This window comes from Bubalus kerabau, chromosome 21 (genome assembly GCF_029407905.1).
Source record: "Bubalus kerabau isolate K-KA32 ecotype Philippines breed swamp buffalo chromosome 21, PCC_UOA_SB_1v2, whole genome shotgun sequence".
NCBI classification, from domain to species: domain Eukaryota; kingdom Metazoa; phylum Chordata; class Mammalia; order Artiodactyla; family Bovidae; genus Bubalus; species Bubalus kerabau.
The window spans coordinates 30,153,047-30,172,762 of NC_073644.1; the positions used below are offsets into that span (position 1 = coordinate 30,153,047).

Below are 19,716 nucleotides of genomic sequence, written 5' to 3' on the forward strand. Positions count from 1 at the left end.
GGGTGTTTTGCAAGAACTTCATGTATATTTGTATGATAATTCATTGGAGGATAGAGAAATCAAGAACTAGATCATGAAGGGCCTGGTGAAACATATGAGGAGATTGGACTTTATCCTGAGGGTTATAGAAATGATTGAAGGGATTTATTAGTAATTTATACACAGATTTGTCTCTTGGTATGGAAATTCTGACTGCAGTGTGGGAAATGAATTAGAGTGACTTTAGAAATAAAACGAAGTATTTATGAATTTATTGCTATGATCCAAAAATGTAATGAATCATAAAGCAAGGCAGTAGAGGTGTAAATGGGAAAAAGTAAATAGATTTGAAATACAATGAGATATTTATCATAAATCTTATGAGAACAGAAGATGTATTATTTTACTCTTGCTGCTAAAAATGAATTATCAGAAATGTAGTAGCTGAAAATACCTGGGTACGTGCTCAGTCATGTCCAACTCTTTGTGACCCCATGGACTGTAGCCCTCCAGGCTACTCTGTCCATGGCATTTTCTAAGCACAGATACTGGAGTGGGTTGCCATTTCCTACTCCAGGGCATCTTCCCCATCCAGGGACAGACCTGCGTCTTCCTGCATCTCCTGCATTGGCAAGCAGATTTTTTTTTTACCACTGCACCACCTGGGAAGCCCTAAATAACTATCACAAAACTATTATTTTACAGTTCTATAGAGTCAACACAAGTCTTGCTGAACCTAAGGTTAAAAGGCAGCATTATGTCCTTTTCTGCATAGTTTAGGGGATAATCCACTTCCTTACTTTTTCTAGCTTATCGAGATAGTCCTGGCTCATGATCCCTTTTCTCCATCTTTGAAGCTAGTTTTGTTGCAACTTCTTGAACCAACTTCCATAACCATACCTCCCTCTCTAACCATGACTAGGCTAGATTACTGGATTTTAAAGACTGGGTTTGATTGGGTTGACCCAAATAGTCTTGGAAAATCTTTTCTTCCCAAGGTCCTTAACTTAATCACATCTGTATGGTCTTTTTTGTTACTTAAACTAACACATTCACATGTTCTGGAGATTGGGACATGGACATTTTTGAGGATTATTACTCTGCATATCACAGAACAGGAAAGGTCAAAAGTGAAATACTCATTTCTGATCTAGAAAATTCAGAAGTAGAGAATGTAACAATTTCATTCACTGAGATAGATAAAAGAAATTATGAGCATTAGGTCATTATGACTAAAGTAATGGGGTTAAAAAAACTAAAAAGAAGATACAGATTATGAGAGAGGAATGTACTGGTGACTGATAATTGTAATACTAGTAATTGGAAAAGGAAATATATGATTAAGGCCAGATTTGGACAGTAATATATGGAAATATAACCCTTAAAATGTATCCTCTCAAATCCACACACATATGAATCATTATTTTTTGTAAGAAATCCTTTGAAAGTTTTGGACTGGGAGTCCCATAATACAGTTTTTTTTTTTTCTTTTATGGAGGTAAAATTTACATAATATAAAATGAAAAGTATATGGTTCAGTGGCACTTAGTATATTCACGATGCTTAGCAAACATCACATTTAGCTAGTTCCAACTTTATCTGATTCAAAATATTTTTATAACCCTAACATAAAGCCCTGTACCCATCATAAAATTATTTTCCATTTCTTCCTATCCTCTGTGCTTAGTCACTCAGTCATGTTTGACTCTTTGTGATCCCATTCACTGTAGCCCGCCAGGCTCCTTTGTCCATGGGGATACTCCAGGCAAGAATACTGGAGTGGGTTGCCACCTTCCCAACACAGTAATTGAACCCAGGTCTCTCGCATTGCAGGCAGATTCTTTTGTGGACTGAGTCACAAGGGAAGACCAAGAATATTGGAGTGGGTAGCCTATCCCTTCTCCAGGGGATCTTCCTGACCCAGGAATTGAACAGGAATCTCCTGCATTGCAAGTGGATTCTTTACCAGCTGAGCTACCAGGGAAGCCCAGCTAGCTTCCTATCCTCAATTTCTGATAATCTACTAATCAGCATCTTGTATCTATATAAAATCATATAATTTTATACTTTGTGGTTATATTTTAGTTTTATTTCTAAAGCTGGATGGACTAGGACAACAGATCTACATGAATAATGGTGGACCATAGTAAATTTTATAAATTTTATCCCAAGGCTAGTTATACATCACTCAGATGGTAACATCAACTCTATAACCAGATTCCAGAGATGTAATATATTACAGATTAGGAAACATGACTGGTGTTGTAGTATATTTTCATAGGCAAGTTATAAAATGACAAAGGGGGGAAAATTAGACAGATTTACCTCTGTGCTATATGTATCAAAGTAAGATATGTTGTTGTATTTTAGAAAGATTAAATACAAATAAAATTTCTTTATTGGAAGAAAATAATTAGTCAACTGTACCAAGTGATCTAGAAGCTCAATCAGTAAGTTAATATATGTGGCAAACAATTTTTTAAGAATACAGAGTTTATGTTAGAAGTGATTTGCAACATATTTCTTCAATGAATTTACAGTATGTACTTCATTATTTAAGGTGTGAAAGTTATTTTCCCTTGCAATATTAAGAAAAAAAAATCTTAGAAACATTTCACATGAACTTCCCAGGACCTTATAATTTTTTTTCTCCCCTGTTTAGCCTCATGTTAAATATTTAGGATTCAAGATTTGGGGTTGTATAGGAAATGGCAACCCACTCCAGTGTTCTTGCCTGGAGAATCCCAGGGAAGGCAGAGCCTGGTGGGCTGCCATCTATGGGGTCGCACACAGTCGGACACGACTGAAGTGACTTAGCAGCAGCAGCAGCAGCAGGGAATGTTATATAGGTCATCTGATGTGAACAGATGACTCACTGGAAAAGTCCCTGATGCTGGGAAAGATTAAGGGCAGAAGGAGAAAAGGGCATCATAGGATGAGATGCCTGAACAGTATTACCGATGCAGTAAACATGAAGTTGGGCAAACTCCAGGAGATGGTGAGCGACAGGGAGGCCTGGTGTCCTGCAGTCCATGGAGGCACAAAAAGTTGGATACGACTCAGTGACTGAACACAACAACACCACAACAGGGAAGGCAAAGCAAACTATCTAAATACTTAAGATTAAAAGGGTAATCTTTGAAAGGGAGTTCAAAGTTTAGCTTAAGTACATTCAATATCTACTTAATATTTTTTCTATGTTCCTCTGGATCCTGATTCCGTAACACTTTTTCTTATTTTTCCTGCAGAACTTTGCCCTTAGAAATGATCTCAGATTTATTCCTGTCAATGTCTTAAGAGTGCACAAACATTTAAGGGGAAATTAATAATAGTTTAAGTTCAAACATTAAAATAATTGGGTAAATTTCTAATCCTCAATTGGTTCAGGGAAAATAGATATTTTGCAGGTCTCAGAAACCTTCTAGATTAATAAGATATCTTTCTTGATGATATAAATTAAATATGAGGGTGATCTATCTCAGTAGTTAATAAGTGACAAATAGAATATGCACTTATTTGATTGTTGCATATCAGTACGTAACAATGGAGAAAAATAAACTATGTTTTGAAGTCCATTGAACATTTATTGAATAAGTAGTTTATGCATAAAATAAGTTAAGGAAAATATATAGGACATCAGATCAGATCAGAAGCTCAGTCATGTCCGACTCTTTGCGATCCCATGAATCGCAGCACGCCAGGCCTCCCTGTCCATCACCAACTCCCAGAGTTCACTCAGACTCACGTCCATCGAGTCAGCGATGCCATCCAGCCATCTCATCCTCTGTCGTCCCCTTCTCCTCTTGCCCTCAATCCCTCCCAGCATCAGGGTCCTTTCCAATGAATCAACTCTTTGGATGAGGTGGCCAAAGTACTGGAGTTTCAGCTTTAGCATCATTCCTTCCAAAGAAATCCCAGGGCTGATCTCCTTCAGAATGGACTGGTTGGATCTCCTTGCAGTCCAAGGGACTCTCAAGAGTCTTCTCCAACACCACAGTTCAAAAGCATCAATTCTTCGGTGCTCAGCCTTCTTCACAGTCCAACTCTCACATCCATACATGACCACAGGAAAAACCATAGCTTTGACTAGACAAACTTTTGTTGGCAAAGTAATGTCTCTGCTTTTGAATATGCTATCTAGGTTGGTCATAACTTTCCTTCCAAGGAGTAAGCGTCTTTTAATTTCATGGTTGCAGTCACCATCTGCAGTGATTTTGGAGCCCAAAAAAATAAAGTCTGACACTGTTTCCACTATTTCCCCATCTATTTCCTATGAAGTGGTGGGACCGGATGCCATGATCTTCATTTTCTGAATGTTGAGCTTTAAGCCAACTTTTTCACTCTCCACTTTCACTTTCATCAAGAGGCTTTTGAGTTCCTCTTCACTTTCTGCCATCAGGGTAGTGTCATCTGCATATCTGAGGTTATTGATATTTCTCCCAGCAACCTTGATTCCAGCTTGTGTTTCTTCCAGTCCAGCGTTTCTCATGATGTACTCTGCATATAAGTTAAATAAACATGGTGACAATATACAGCCTTGACAAACTCCTTTTCCTATTTGTAACCAGTCTGTTGTTCCATGTCCAGTTCTAACTGTTGCTTCCTGACCTGCATACAAATTTCTCAAGAGGCAGAACAGGTGGTCTGGTATTCCCATCTCTTGAAGAATTTCCACAGTTTATTGTGATCCACACAGTCAAAGTCTTTGGCATAGTCAAAAAAAGCAGAAATAGATGTTTTTCTGCAACTCTCTTGCTTTTTCTATGATCCAGCGGATGTTGGCAATTTGATCTCTGGTTCCTCTGCCTTTTCTAAAACCAGCTTGAACATCAGGAAGTTCACGGTTCACATATTGCTGAAGCCTGGCTTGGAGAATTTTGAGCATTACTTTACTAGCGTGTGAGATGAGTGCAATTGTGTGGTAGTTTGAGCATTCTTTGGCATTGCCTTTCTTTGGGATTGAAATGAAAACTGACCTTTTCCAGTCCTGTGGCCACTGCTGAGTTTTCCAAATTTGCTGGCATATTGAGTGCAGCACTTTCACAGCATCATCTTTCAGGTTTTGGAATAGCTCAACTGGAATTCCATCACCTCCACTAGCTTTGTTTGTAGTGATGGTTTCTAAGGCCCACTTGACTTCACATTCCAGGATGTCTGGCTCTAGGTCAGTGATCACACCATCGTGATTATCTGGGTTGTGAAGATCTTTTTTGTATAGTTCTTCTGTGTATTCTTGCCATCTCATCTTCTGCTTCTGTTAGGTCCATACCATTTCTGTCCTTTATCAAGCTCATCTCTGCATGAAATGTTCCTTTGGTATCTCTGATTTTCTTGAAGAGATCCCTAGTCTTTCCCATTCTGTTGTTTTCCTCTATTTCTTTGCATTGATCGCTGAAGAAGGCTTTCTTATCTCTTCTTGCTATTCTTTGGAACTCTGCATTCAGATGTTTATATCTTTCCTTTTCTCCTTTGCTTTTCACTTCTCTTCTTTTCACAGCTATTTGTAAGCCCTCCTCAGACAGTCATTTTGCTTTTTTGCATTTTTTTCCATGGGGATAGTCTTGATCTGTCTCCTGTACAATGTCACAAACCTCTGTCCATAGTTCATCAGGCACTCTATCTATCAGATATAGTCCCTTAAATCTATTTCTCACTTCCACTGTATAATCATAAGGGCTTTGATTTAGGTCATACCTGAATGGTCTAGTGGTTTTCCCTACTTTCTTCAATTTAAGTCTGAATTTGGCAATAAGGAGTTCATTGTCTGAGCCACAGTCAGCTCCTGGTCTTGTTTTTGCTGACTGTATACTATACTAAAAACAAATCCTAATGAGAGAAAGTATCTTGATTAAGTATTATATTTGAAGAACAATATAACAGGTATCTTAAATATAGTACAAGAATATTACTGGAATTCCTAAGAAGTAAATATATATATATATATATATCAGATCAGATCAGTCGCTCAGTCATGTCCCACTCTTTGCAACCCCATGAATCGCAACACGCCAGGCCTCCCTGTCCATCACCAACTCCCGGAGTTCACTGAGACTCACGTCCATCGAGTCAGTGATGCCATCCAGCCATCTCATCCTCTGTCGTCCCATTCTCCTCCTGCCCCCAATCCTTCCCAGCATCAGAGTCTTTTCCAATGAGTAAACTCTTCCCATGAGGTGGCTACATATATATATATATATATATCACTGGGTTCTTGAGGAATGCTAAATAGAGTCCATGAGTAGAATCTGGAAGTAGAAAAATGTCAGTCTCTAAAACAGCAATAAACCCAATCAAAACTGTACAACATGGCTCTCAAACAAATGATTGTTTACTTTTTCTATATATTCAAAATAAAACTTACATATGTGTTTATTATTAATGAAGCACAGTGATGAACTTTGAGAGCCACTGGAATCCAGGATCTTTGGGTGGTTCAGTGGTGGATGCAACATCATGCAAAATTATATGACTGGAATGAAACAAATAGTATTAGGAAACTGGGAAGCAAGAAGATTTATATTGTTTCAGTATAAACATCTTCCAAAGACCCTGGCATTGTGAGTAATAGAAGCATTGCTACTTATCCTCATGTTGAGATAGGAATAGAAGAAATTAACCAGGGAAAGCACATTTGAAAATTAAAAACAGGAAGAGATATTGTTTGGACACTACAAAGAAGCTTCAGATGCACTGATTAAGCAATAAGTCAAACACAGAACTGTTTCTTCTACTAGTTATTCTTATCTTCATCCATAGCTCACTATGGCCCACACAGGTCACTGAAATTTCTAACAGATATTTTTTTTTTTATCAACTTCTTTGTAACAGAGAATCCTGCAAATACATTTGCTGAAGTCTCAGCATGTTCACAGGTCTAACTTTGATAAAAAATAATTACATGAAAAATAATGCCTGATATTTGCCGAGTGGATACACTGTATCGCACAGTCTTCTAAGCATTTAACCTAGGAAACTCCACTGCAAGGCTTGCAGCAATACTATAAACAAAGTGTACTATTACCTTTATATTCTTTGGATAATTAAAGGAATTGAGGTTTGTAGATTTGAGATTTGTAGAATTCAATGAAAAAAATGTTTGTACTTCCAGGGCTCGAACATTTTTGTGCAACACATAGAGATTGGTAGATTCACCCCCTCCTCATCAGCTTAGCAACACCCTTTTCATCAGACTCCAAAACTTATCTCCTTGGATTTAGCACCTCACCTAATCTTTCTTGACCAATTTCCCTTCCCACACTCACCGATATTTCACAAAATTAAACAGCTCTCACAGCTTCTGAGCCTCAGGCTTCTAAACAGAAAAATTTAAGCCCATGTGAGGAGAGTACATTTTTAAAACTCACACTTTGTTTAACTGGGCCAGCCACAGAATCACCAGTATTCTTGCCTCTTCCTCTCTAAAATCAAATAAAGCACAGCAAAAAGCCTCCATGTATATCAGCAATGCGAGCAGTGAGGTGCCAATTACAGTAAACACGTATGAACTCTGGCCTTTCTAGGGATAAGAGTATGTGAAATTTTGCCTAATCTGCAGCACATACATCTAGACACCTCTGGATAGACATTAATAAGCATCTTATATAGGAAGAAAGTACTTATTGGAGCAAGTATCTATAAATATTTAGTTTTGCATTGATTGATATTTTTTAAAAATTTCATTTGCCGATAGAGTACTGTTTTGAGGTTTTATTTTTTTATTTTTTTGGAAAGTCATATTATTAAGTTTATCTGAGAGAAAAGCATCAAATCCTTTGTGTACATATTTAGTTTTATTGTAACAAAGCAACTTGTACACTTTTAACGTTTAAAACTGAGCATCATCTTTCCTTTCCAGTGAAACAAAAAGAAAAATTTAAAAATAAACAGGAACAAAATTACAATAGAGAATGTCAATTGCAAATAAGATCCTACAGGTTCTGCTGATTCTCCCATCGAGTGGCAGGGCTCAAGTCATCATTAGGAGAGAATTTTATTTTAAAAGTGTCATCTTAAACTGCAAGGATGTCCGTTAAACATCACAATTAAACATGCCAAAGGAGAAGCCATGTTGTCAAAATGCCCACTTAACCCACCCAAACATCTCAAACCCACACTCTGCTGACCTTCTATAACCCCATTTTTTTAAGTTTTTTTTTTCTTTTTTTAAACAAGAGAAAGTAGACAGATACATGTTGGTAAATGCTAACTGTCCATATTCACATAGAGACACAGTGTAATCTCTGAGCCCAATATACAGAGAAAGGAGGAAAAAAGCTAGAATTCTATGCACTACTACACAGGGGCCTAGCACCCTCCAGCTTCCAGCAGAGCTAAGGGAGCAGAAGGTTTTTCTTTTTTTCCCACAGAGCATGGTGGTGTTGATTCCATAGTTTTTGTTGAGACAGGAAGGGATAAAAATGAATTTGGAACAGAAAGGGGTAGAGATTCTTGTCCCACTGAATTCTGCTCAAGGTATTTCCCCCCCAAATAAGTTGTGAACCATGGTATAAAGGAGAAAATAGACCTCAAAAACAGGGCGATTGAGCACAAGAGGAGGAAAAAAAAAAAAAAAAAAGACTGCAACTTGCTCCCAGGGACTGGAGAAGATTAAAAAAGGTTGGATTCCATCAGTGTTCTATTAGTCATCTTCTCCTTCATCTTCCTCTCCTTCTTCCCCCTCATCATCATCTTCATCTTCTTCACCTTCATCCTCATCCCCTTCTTCATCAATGTCTTCCAATCCTTCTTCCTCTTCGTCGTCGTCGTCATCCTCTTCTCCTTCCCCTTCCTCATCATCCATGTCAGGAACCAAGTAGTACTGTAATGGATTTGGCCAAATATCATCTTTGATGACCTCTCCTAACTCATCTGCACCTGCATCAGAATGATCAGTAAACCAGGTGAAGAAGCTTTCTGGTTCCTCATGCTGTCTCTTCCTGCTGGCTTTATTCTGTGTTTGACTTGATCGTTTCGTCAAATCCTTTCCAGATTTCCATTTGATTTCAGTGGACTTTGAAGATGGATCACCACTCTCATTCAGATGAAATTCTTTGGAGCGCCCGCGCGTGTGGCGTGAGGGGAAGCCGCTGCCCGCCCCCCCCTTCGCCTTCCCTTCTTTCCCCCTCCCCGCTCCCCCCACCCTCCCCGACCGCGGAGCAGCACCATGTCGGCGCCGGCGGCCAAAGTCAGTAAAAAGGAGCTCAACTCCAACCACGACGGGGCCGACGAGACCTCAGAAAAAGAACAGCAAGAAGTAATTGAACATATTGATGAAGTACAAAATGAAATAGACAGACTTAATGAACAAGCCAGTGAGGAGATTTTGAAAGTAGAACAGAAATATAACAAACTCCGCCAACCATTTTTTCAGACGAGGTCAGAATTGATCGCCAAAATCCCAAATTTTTGTGTAACAACATTTGTTAACCATCCACAAGTGTCTGCACTGCTTGGGGAGGAGGATGAAGAGGCGCTGCATTATTTGACAAGAGTTGAAGTGACAGAATTTGAAGACATTAAATCAGGTTACAGAATAGATTTTATTTTGATGAAAACCCTTACTTCGAAAATAAAATTCTCTCCAAAGAATTTCATCTGTTTTGAGGTTTTAGAGAGCAGAAGACCTATTACTTAACTAAGAGCAAATATATCAGCATACTTACAGTTACCATTTTATTAGGTAAAATTCATTCAAAGGAGAATCATACAGGATAAGCTCACATCTCACTATAAACTTCTTTAAGTAAAATCTATCAAGTGATATGGTAGAGAGAGAAAGTTGATTATAAGGAGAATGTTAACTAATATGTCAACAAATAAATGGTTCAAAACTTTTCAGAAATACAATCTACTATAAAAATATTCACTATTAATATACATTTTATTTAATATTATGTACTATAGGTACCATTTTCAAGCATTTATCTTTGAGTTTGTCATAAAATTACAAAACAACTTGATTATTTTTGAAAAAAGCAAACTGCAGCCATAAATGGGGGGAAATAGTCATGTCTGTTATTTACTGAAACATGGCTTTAAAATCTAAACAGATTTACTCTCAAATTTTTCAGAAGGCTTTGCTTTAGTTGCAAACTGAACTGTCTCAATAAACAACAACAAAACATCTGAATAGAAACCTCAATGTTCACTATTACACTTAAATTTAAAAGGTATATAAACTTGACTTTTCATAATGGATTGGTGTTGTTTGGTTGCTAAGTTGTGTCCAATTCTTCCCAACCTCATGGACTGCAGCATGCCAGGCTCCTCTGTCCTCCACTATCTCCTGGAGTTTGCTCAAATTCATGTCCACTGAATCGGTAATACTATCTACCAAACTCATCCTCTGCCAGTCCCTTCTTCTTTTGCTTCAATCTTTCCCAGCATCAAGGTCTTTTCTAAATATTCTATCACAAACTCTAGCATAACAATTGATTTCATATTTTACTTGCTTTCAGTTGGTTTTACCAATGCTTCATAGACAAATTATATATTAATGAAGCTCCATTCAGGAAAAAAAATTGATTTTGATTGAAACAATGAATAAGACTATGACAATAGAATGTACTAGTAATCTTTTCCCACCCTTATCATTTTTTATTTTTATTATAAGTACCTTGGAGCTTCTGTATTGTACATCATTGAAATTTGCAAGCATAGTTCAGATGTACATGGGAATGATACCTTTCAATACATTTCGCTTTAGCTAACTCCTTTTTTGGGGGTCTAATTCAGATCCTAACATAATAACTATCATTTTGGCAAATGCTATATTCATTAAGAACAAACTTCCTCTCCTCCCTTCTTTGAATTTCCCTATTCTAGACATGTTAATTGGATAGTGATTGTCAATGCAATAGTATGACTACTTCTCTACTATGACCACCATTACTGTTTGATTTTCCTTAGATGGTTAATTTCCAGTTGTAAAGTGCATCACATCCCTCATTACTGCTTACTCTTCACAACAAACCTAGTTAAACAGGCAAATAAATATGACTTTCTCTTTTTTAAAAAAGAGAATTTGATGAAGAAATAGAAAATTTCAATTCCTTCATTAATATCACACAGTTCAATTCAACTAAAATGAATGGATATTTTGAAAACTGTGATAATTACTGACAAGGAAATGATTTCTAGGCATGTGCTTTAGTAAAGCAGAAACATGCACAGGATACTAGAAGAAGCACACTGAGGGCTTGCAAAGCCAGAACTCCACCCTATGTCTTCTCTTATGTAGACTTTTTCTTTTTTTACAATCTTTTATGTTCCTCTTCACCCATAAGAATATGAATAAAGTGATGAGGGTCCAGTGCTTTCTCTGAAGAAGGAGGGCACAGCAGTGGTCAATGCACTGGGCCAGAGAATTTGGAAACTGAGACTCTGGTCTAACTCTTTACTGGGTGATATTAGGCAGATTGTTTCTGATGCTTCTTTGGAACTGTTTCCTCATCTGTAATGCCAAGGCTCTGGATTAGATAGGTACTTTAAGTTTAAAAGTCTGATCATTTAATCTCTGGACCTGATCACTATAACTCCCTTCCCTTGCATCCCATCCCTGATGGTGAGTTTGGCCCTTGGGAGTACAGCGGGAGTACAGTAAACAAGAAAACTGAAGTCACTCCCTACTTTATCACAGCTCGGTTCAGAGTGCTGATCCTGTCCTTTATTCTTGGAGAGGCTTCCATGATTTTTCCCCACTTTTCAGCTTTCTCTCCCATATTTACCCATCAGTAACAATGAGCAAGGATAAGGGATTCTGATACCAGTGCATCTGGAGGAAGCAGTTTTAGCAACTGCTAAAGTTGCTAAAAACTTAAGTTTTAAGTTTAGAAACTGATGTTCCCACAGATTTCCTGCCCTAGGAGAGCTTTTTGATTTGCTGTTGCTCAGCTGGTCCAGCTCTTTGTGACCCCATGGACTGCAGCATGCCAGACTCCTCTGTGCCACTATCGAAGAGTTTGCTCAAATTCATGTCCATTGAGTTGGTGATGATATCTAACCATCTTATGCTCTGCTGCCCCTTTCTCTTTTTTTCCTTCAATCTTTCCCAGCAACAGGGTCTTTTCCAATGAGTTGGTGCTTTGCATCAGGTATTGGAGCTTCAGCATCAGTCCTACCAATGAATATTCAGGGTTGATTTCCTTTAGGATTGAATGGTTTGATCTCCCTGCTACTGAAGGGATTCTCAAGAGTTTTTTCTAGCATCACAACCCTTGCTCTGTGATTGTAAAGATAAAAAGTTAAAATTTTACATAAGCTCCTGCTTGTTCTGCCTCTGTAACTCAGCTTGCTCCTTGCAAAGCCTGGATCACATAGTCACGTAGCCTCAGAAAGTGGGGACTGGAGCTTATCTCACTTGCCCTTGTCCTGCTTTTTGCAATCACCCAGCCTCTGCAAACCTGCTTAATCATGCCTGTCCATGTAAGGGTCGGCACCATCCTCCCCATCTTGACTGCAGTCCCCCCTGCACTTAGTTTAAACCATCCTATTAACAGCCAGTGTTACTCACCATAGTCTGTCTATAAAAACCCTGTAATCCTTTGTTTGGGGCTCAGAGCTTGGAGTGCTAACACCTCTGGGCCCACCAGCGTAGTAAACCTGAGTTCTCCAACTCTCAACGTGTGGTGCTTGGTTTCTTGATTACTGATTTCTGCAACAATTGAAAAGTTACAGATTGCCTTGAGAAAGTCCTTGATAGGGGAAAAGGGTTGGCTTACATATATAAAGGTGGTGAGCTTATCCTCTAAACATAAGAGTATCTCCTTACCACCAAAAACCAGATCTTATATTCCACTACACCCCTTGAATAAGGTTCAGTTCAGTTCAGTTCAGTCACTCAGTCGTGTCTGACTCTTTGAGACCCCATAAATCGCAGCACACCAGGCCTCCCTGTCCATCAGCAACACTGGGAGTTCACTCAAACTAACGTCCATCGAGTCGGTGATGCCATCCAGCCATCTCATTTTCTGTCATCCCCTTCTCCTCCTGCCCTCAATCCTTCCAGCATCAGAGTCCTTTCCAATGAGTCAACTCTTCACATGAGGTGGCCAAAGTATTGGAGTTTCAGCTTTAGCATCAATCCTTCCAAGGAACACCCAGGACTAATTTCCTTTAGAATGAACTGGTTGGATCTCCTTGCAGTCCAAGGGACTCCCAAGAGTCTTCTCTAACGCCACAGTTCAGAAGCATCAATTCTTCGGCACTCAGCTTTCTTCACAGTCCAACTCTCATGTCCATACATGACCACTGGAAAAACCATAGCCTTGACTAGACAGACCTTTGTTGGCAAAGTAATGTCTCTGCTTTTGAATATGCTATCTAGGTTGGTCATAACTTTCCTTCCAAGGCGTAAGCGTCTTTTAATTTCATGGCTGCAGTCACCATCTGCAGTGATTTTGGAGCCCAAAAAAATAAAGTCTGACATTGTTTTCACTGTTTCCCCATCTATTTGACTTGAAGTGATGGGACCAGATGCCATGATCTTAGTTTTCTGAATGTTGAGCTTTAAGCCAACTTTTTCACTCTCCACTTTCACTTTCATCAAGAGGCTTTTTAGTTTCTCTTCACTTTCTGCCATAAGGGTGGTGTCATCTGCATATCTGAGGTTATTGATATTTCTCCTGGCAATCTTGATTCCAGCTTGTGCTTCTTCCAGCCCAGCATTTCTCATGATGTACTCTGCATATAAGTTAAATACACAGGTGACAATATACATACTCCTTTTCCTATTTGGAACCATTCTGTTGTTCCCTGTCCAGTTCTAACTGTTGCTTCCTGACCTGCATACAGGTTTCTCAAGAGGCAGGTCAGGTGGTCTGGTATTCCCATCTCTTGAAGAATTTTCCACAGTTTCTTGTGATCCACACAGTCAAAGGCTTTGGCATAGTCAAGAAAGCAGAAATAGATGTTTTTCTGGAACTCTCTTGCTTTTTCGATGATCCAGCGGATGTTGGCAATTTGATCTCTGGTTCCTCTGCCTTTTCTAAAACCAGCTTGAACATCTGGAAGTTCATGCTTCACATATTGCTGAAGCCTGGCTTGGAGAATTTTGAGCATCACTTTACTATTGTGTGAGATGAGTGCAATTGTGCAGTATTTGAGCATTCTTTAGCATTGCCTTTCTTTGGGATTGGAATGAAAACTGACCTTTTCCAGTCCTGTGGCCACTGCTGAGTTTTCCAAATTTGCTGGCATATTGAGTGCAGCACTTTCACAGCATCATCTTTCAGGATTTGGAATAGCTCAACTGGAATTCCATCACCTCCACTAGCTTTGTTTGTAGTGATGGTTTCTAAGGCCCACTTGACTTCACATTCCAGGATGTCTGGATCTAAGTGATTACACCATTGTGATTATCTTGGTCATGAAGATCTTTTTTGTACAGTTCTTCTGTGTATTCTTGCCACCTCTTCTTCATATCTTCTGCTTCTGTTAGGTCCATACCATTTCTGTCCTTTATCAAGCCCATCTTTGTTCCCTTGGTATCTCTCTCTAATTTTCTTGAAGAGATCTCTAGTCTTTCCTATTCTGTTGTTTTCCTCTATATCTTTGCATTGATCACTGAGGAAGGCTTTCTTATCTCTCCTTGCTATTCTTTGGAACTCTGCATTCAGATGCTTATATCTTTCCTTTTCTCCTTTGCTTTTCACTTCTCTTCTTTTCACAGCTATTTGTAAGCCCTCCTCAGACAGTCATTTTGCTTTTTTGCATTTTTTTCCATGGGGATGGTCTTGATCTGTCTCCTGTACAATGTCACAAACCTCTGTCCATAGTTCATCAGGCACTCTATCTATCAGATATAGTCCCTTAAATCTATTTCTCACTTCCACTGTATAATCATAAGGGATTTGATTTAGGTCATACCTGAATGGTCTAGTGGTTTTCCCTACTTTCTTCAATTTAAGTCTGAATTTGGCAATAAGGAGTTCATGATCTGAGCCACAGTCAGCTCCTGGTCTTGTTTTTGCTGACTGTATAGAGCTTCTCCATCTTTGGCTGCAAAGAATATAATCAATCTGATCGGTGTTGACCATCTGGTGATGTCCATGTGTAGAGTCTTCTCTTATGTTGTTTGAAGAGGTTGTTGAATAAGGTAAAGTTTCTATATAGCAGGCATAAATTTTTGCAAATTCTCTGTTCATGTTCTCATTTACAAAAAAATAGATTAGATTGAATTTATGCTAATATTTCTCCTGGATTCAGCTTTCTGGGAATTCATCTGATACAAGAGCATTCCTTATACTATAAGAAATCAGATGTATGCCATGTGTATAGTGATGCTTCTTTCATACCTCCATTTAGAAAGCCATTCATATTATTTACTTTTTGTATTTTTTACTGCAACACATTTTATTTTAGTGTCAGCTTTCAGCCTGTTGAAATGATATTAGTTCATATTCAGTTCATTTTTTTATTTTCATGGTTCTCCTCCCTTGGGCCCAGCTTGGAAAAAAAAAAGCCTCAATCTATAGACATTCCTCAAATCATCTAACAGTTCTGCCTCATCTTCTAAAACATGGCTGTTATTACCCCTCTGCTCTGTGTTTTGTTTCTAGTTTAAAATTGGATTGGTGAGAGCATGCCTCAGGCACTGAAAGACAATTATTTCTCTATGTTATGCTCACACAATATTTTTCAGAAATTCCTTTTACAGACACATGAACTCCTAGCATTTTAAATGCTACAAAAGTCATTGTCAAATTGTCACTGACGTGATTTTAACATAGGGACTGAAAACAAGCAGGACTCTGTGGGGCTTCTGGGCACTGTCTTTCTGTCTCCTGTTACTTATAGGAAACATACTCCAGACTCCATGACCTTTCCTGAGTTCCAAAGGGCAGATTTGAATGGTTGTCAGTCCAAGAAGGGAAGGGATACAAAGACAAGAAACCATAGTGCAGCCTTGGGGCAGGATCCTGGTATCACCTCAGGGGATACTTATAACAATGTCTTTAAGCCCTTTAAGAAAGCTGAGCACCAAAGAATTGATGCTTTTGACTGTGGTGTTGAAGACTCTTGAGAGTCCCTTGGACTGCAAGGAGATCAAACCAGTCAACCCTAAAGGAAATTGGTCCTGAATATTCATTGGAAGGACTGATGCTAAAACTGAAGCTCCAATACTTTGGCTACCTGATGCGAAGAACTAACTCATTAGAAAAGACCCTGATGCTGGGAAAGATTGAAGGCAGGAGGAGAAGGGGACAGCAGAGGATGAGATGGTTGGATGGCATCACCGACTATGGGATATGAGTTTGAGCAAGCTCTGGGAGTTGGTGATGGACAGGGAAGCCTGGTGTGCTGCCGTCCATGGGGTCACAAAGAATTGGACATGACTGAGTGACTGAACTGAACTGAACTGAAGCTCTTGAAGATGTCAGCACTCTTCATACCAGAGGAAAACTACCTGAGGTTACATTAAAGTAACCAAAGAAGCTCATCAAGAAGATAACCTAAGACCAGAACAAAGGAGTGCAGGCACACACACACCGTAATCTTATCAGCGACACCACCCTTGAATCAGTACTATAAAACTCCTCATCAAAGCCTCCCAGGTTGGAGCAAACAGCTTTTTGGGGTAGGAGGATGTGTCCCCCTTTTATCTGGCAAAGCAATAAAGCTATTCTTCTCTATTCCACCCAAAACTCTTGTCTTTGAGATTGGATTTAGCATGGGTGCACAGAGGCAGAACTTTAGCATCAGGATTACTAAACATTTTTGTGAGAAATGCTGACAAAGTCAGCTAGAAAATGAGCTAGAAATTGGACCTGGGATATGTTTCTAATGTAAAAATCATGTAAAGCAGGTATTATCCAAGCAGTCTGAAGAGACTGCAAGAATAAGTTCAAAATATTCACTATTATGTGCACAAGCACACCTATTCCCTGCCCTATTGTGTCTCCCCCACACCCCATTTATTTGGGGGTAACTTGGCCTCTGAGTTTGGTGGTTTAGTCTCTAAGTCATGTCCAATTCTTGCAACCCCATGGGCTGTAGCCTGCCAGGCTCCTCTGTCCATGGAATTCTCCAGGCAAGAACACTGGAGTGGGTTGCCATTTCCTTCTCCAGTGACCAAGTTTAGCAGCCTTTGTTTGAGTATCACTGGAGGAAAACACGGATGTTCATCCTTATGTTAAAAAAAAAAAAAGAAAAAATCAGACCTCGGGGCCTATTTTTTTTGAGATTTAACAACACAACAACAACAAAATAACCAAATGTATTGGGCTTAGAATCAAAATAACCTGTTTGAATCCTAGTTTTCCATGAGTTTAGGCAATTTTCTAAACCTCAAAGTTCAGATTCCTACACTTGGAATTACAGAAAATGAATATTTATCTAAGAAAGAATTTTCAAATAATCTCATCAAGTTATTATGTGAAAATGCAAATCAGAGCATATATTCATTGAGCAAATATGTACATGTGATTTCTTTGGTCTAGGCACTGTTGTTTGTGTTTACCTATGCTATATTTCTCTCATTTACAGATGAGAAAGTTTAGGTGCAAGTGTTCTGAGTTCTCAAAGCTCATAAGTGGGACATCGTGATTCAAAAGGGTTTCGCAGGGGGTATGGCAGTGAAAAGAAAAAAAAAAAAGAGGAATAAGTTTTTCTCTTTCCCTTTCCTGTGAACAAAGAAGCAGAACGAACAGTGAGCAGGCCTGAATATTCCTTTTTTTTTTTTTTTTTTAACCTTAACTGTTTCTAACTCTGCATGCTTGTAACTAAGTTTGCTTTTCTGCTTCCTAAATCTGAAGGAGCTATAATTCACATTTTCCTTTGACTCTCCACTTAATACATCCTGTATCTGGTGTACCCTTACAACATCCTTCCCCTTGTAAGTTACATATCAGAAAGAAGACTGCAGAGTACCAAACTGCCAGATTGATTTACTGGGTTACTGATGCCAGTCTATGACTATCTCTGAAATAATGCAAGAGGAAGAAATCAAGACCCTATCACATTTGTTCCTCATCACTGACTCCTGACTGCGAGCCCTTGCCTTAAATAAGCCCCTAGATTCATAAAGCGGGGGCACAGTTCTTGAGGCATGAGCTTATTGCCTTCCCCTCTCCACTAGCTGAGAATTAAAGCCACCTTTCTATTTCCTTCAAACTCTGTCTCTACATTTTTTTTATTTGGACTTGATGGGCAGAGAAGGCCAAAATTTTGCCTAGCAACAGTGGCACAAGTGGTAAGGTATCTGCCTACCAATGCAGGAGACCTAACAGACAGGGATTTGATCTCTGGGTTGGGAAGATCCCCTAGAGGAGGGCATGGCACACCACTCAAGTGTTCTTACCTGGAGAATCCCATGGACAAAGGAGCCTTTTGGGCCAGAGGCCATAGGGTCCCAAGAGTCAGACATAACTGAAGCAACTTAGCTCACATACACACATGATTCAAATCCAAGTAGTAGAGCCCAGGATATATACCCCTACCTCTACTTTTAGTAATGTGTGATCCCTGTCTCTTTGCATTCATTCTCCTAGTGAGAGAAACAAAAGGTTTCCATTCTGGTCATACTCCATGTCAGTCAGTCAGTCAGTTCAGTCGCTCAGTCCTGTCTGACTCCTTGCAAGCCCATGAATCGCAGCACGCCAGGCCTCCCTGTCCATCACCAACTCCCAGAGTTCACTCAGACTCACATCCATCAAGTCAGCGATGCCATCCAGCCATCTCATCCTCTGTCGTCCCCTTCTCCTCCTGCCCCCAATCTCTCCCAGCATCAGAGTCTTTTCCAGTGAGTCAACTCTTTGGATGAGGTGGCCAAAGTACTGGAGTTTCAGCTTTAGCATCATTCCTTCCAAAGAAATCCCAGGGCTGATCTTCTTCAGAATGGACTGGTTGGATCTCCTTGGAGTGCAAGGGACTCTCAAGAGTCTTCTCCAACACGACAGTTCAAAGGCATCAATTCTTTGGTGCTCAGCTTTCTTCACAGTCCAACTCTCACATCCATACATGACCACCGGAAAAACCATAGCCTTGACTAGAGGGACCTCTGTTGGCAAAGTAATGTCTCTGCTTTTGAATATGCTATCTAGGTTGGTCATAACTTCTCTTCCAAGGAGCAAGCGTGTTTTAATTTCATGGCTGCAATCACCATCTGCAGTGATTTTGGAGCCCCCCAAAATAAAGTCTGACACTGTTTCCACTGTTTCCCCATCTATTTCCCATGAAGTGATGGGACCAGATGCCATGATCTTCGTTTTCTGAATGTCGAGTTTTAAGCCAACTTTTTCTCTCTCCTCTTTCACTTTCATCAAGAGGCTTCTTAGTTCCTCTTCACTTTCTGCCATAAGGGTGGTGTCATCTGCATGTACATAGTTTATAAAGAATCTGCCTGCAGTGCAGGAGACCTGGGTTTGCTGCCTAGGTTGAGAAGATCCCGTGAGAAGAGAATGGCAACCCACACCAGTATTCCTGTCTTAAGGATTCCATGGACAGAGGAGCATGGTAGGCTAGAGTCCATGGGGTCACAAAGAGTTGGACTCAACTGAGCGAATGAGCACACACACATTAGTCTGTTAGTTATGAACACTTTGCTACTAATACTTCAAATTCATCTATGACAATTCATAACTCCCATGGAATTTTGATTTCTCTCATTCTTTTCTAGAACAGCCTAAGCAATTTAGTAGTGCTCCATGTGACCCTAAGATTATTTTTCTCTCTGGAACTGAAAATAGATTTAATTGGACATCAGGTACTTGTGAACCACTTATGTCATTTCAAAGCAAC

At 39.4% G+C, this 19,716-nt stretch overlaps 1 protein-coding gene and 1 pseudogene across 1 annotated transcript; one reads left to right on the forward strand and one right to left on the reverse strand.

Annotated features, from left to right (window-relative positions):
• Window positions 1-8,147: 8,147 nt before the first annotated feature.
• Window positions 8,148-9,070, reverse strand: LOC129635743 (protein SET-like; the record flags this gene model as incomplete). Its single annotated transcript, XM_055558877.1, has 1 exon — window positions 8,148-9,070. A coding segment is annotated over one exon (453 nt), but the record flags the coding sequence as incomplete, so codon positions are not given.
• Window positions 9,071-9,115: 45 nt separating this feature from the next.
• On the forward strand, window positions 9,116-9,582 carry LOC129635744 (protein SET-like; annotated as a pseudogene).
• The last annotated feature ends 10,134 nt before the right edge of the window (window positions 9,583-19,716 follow it).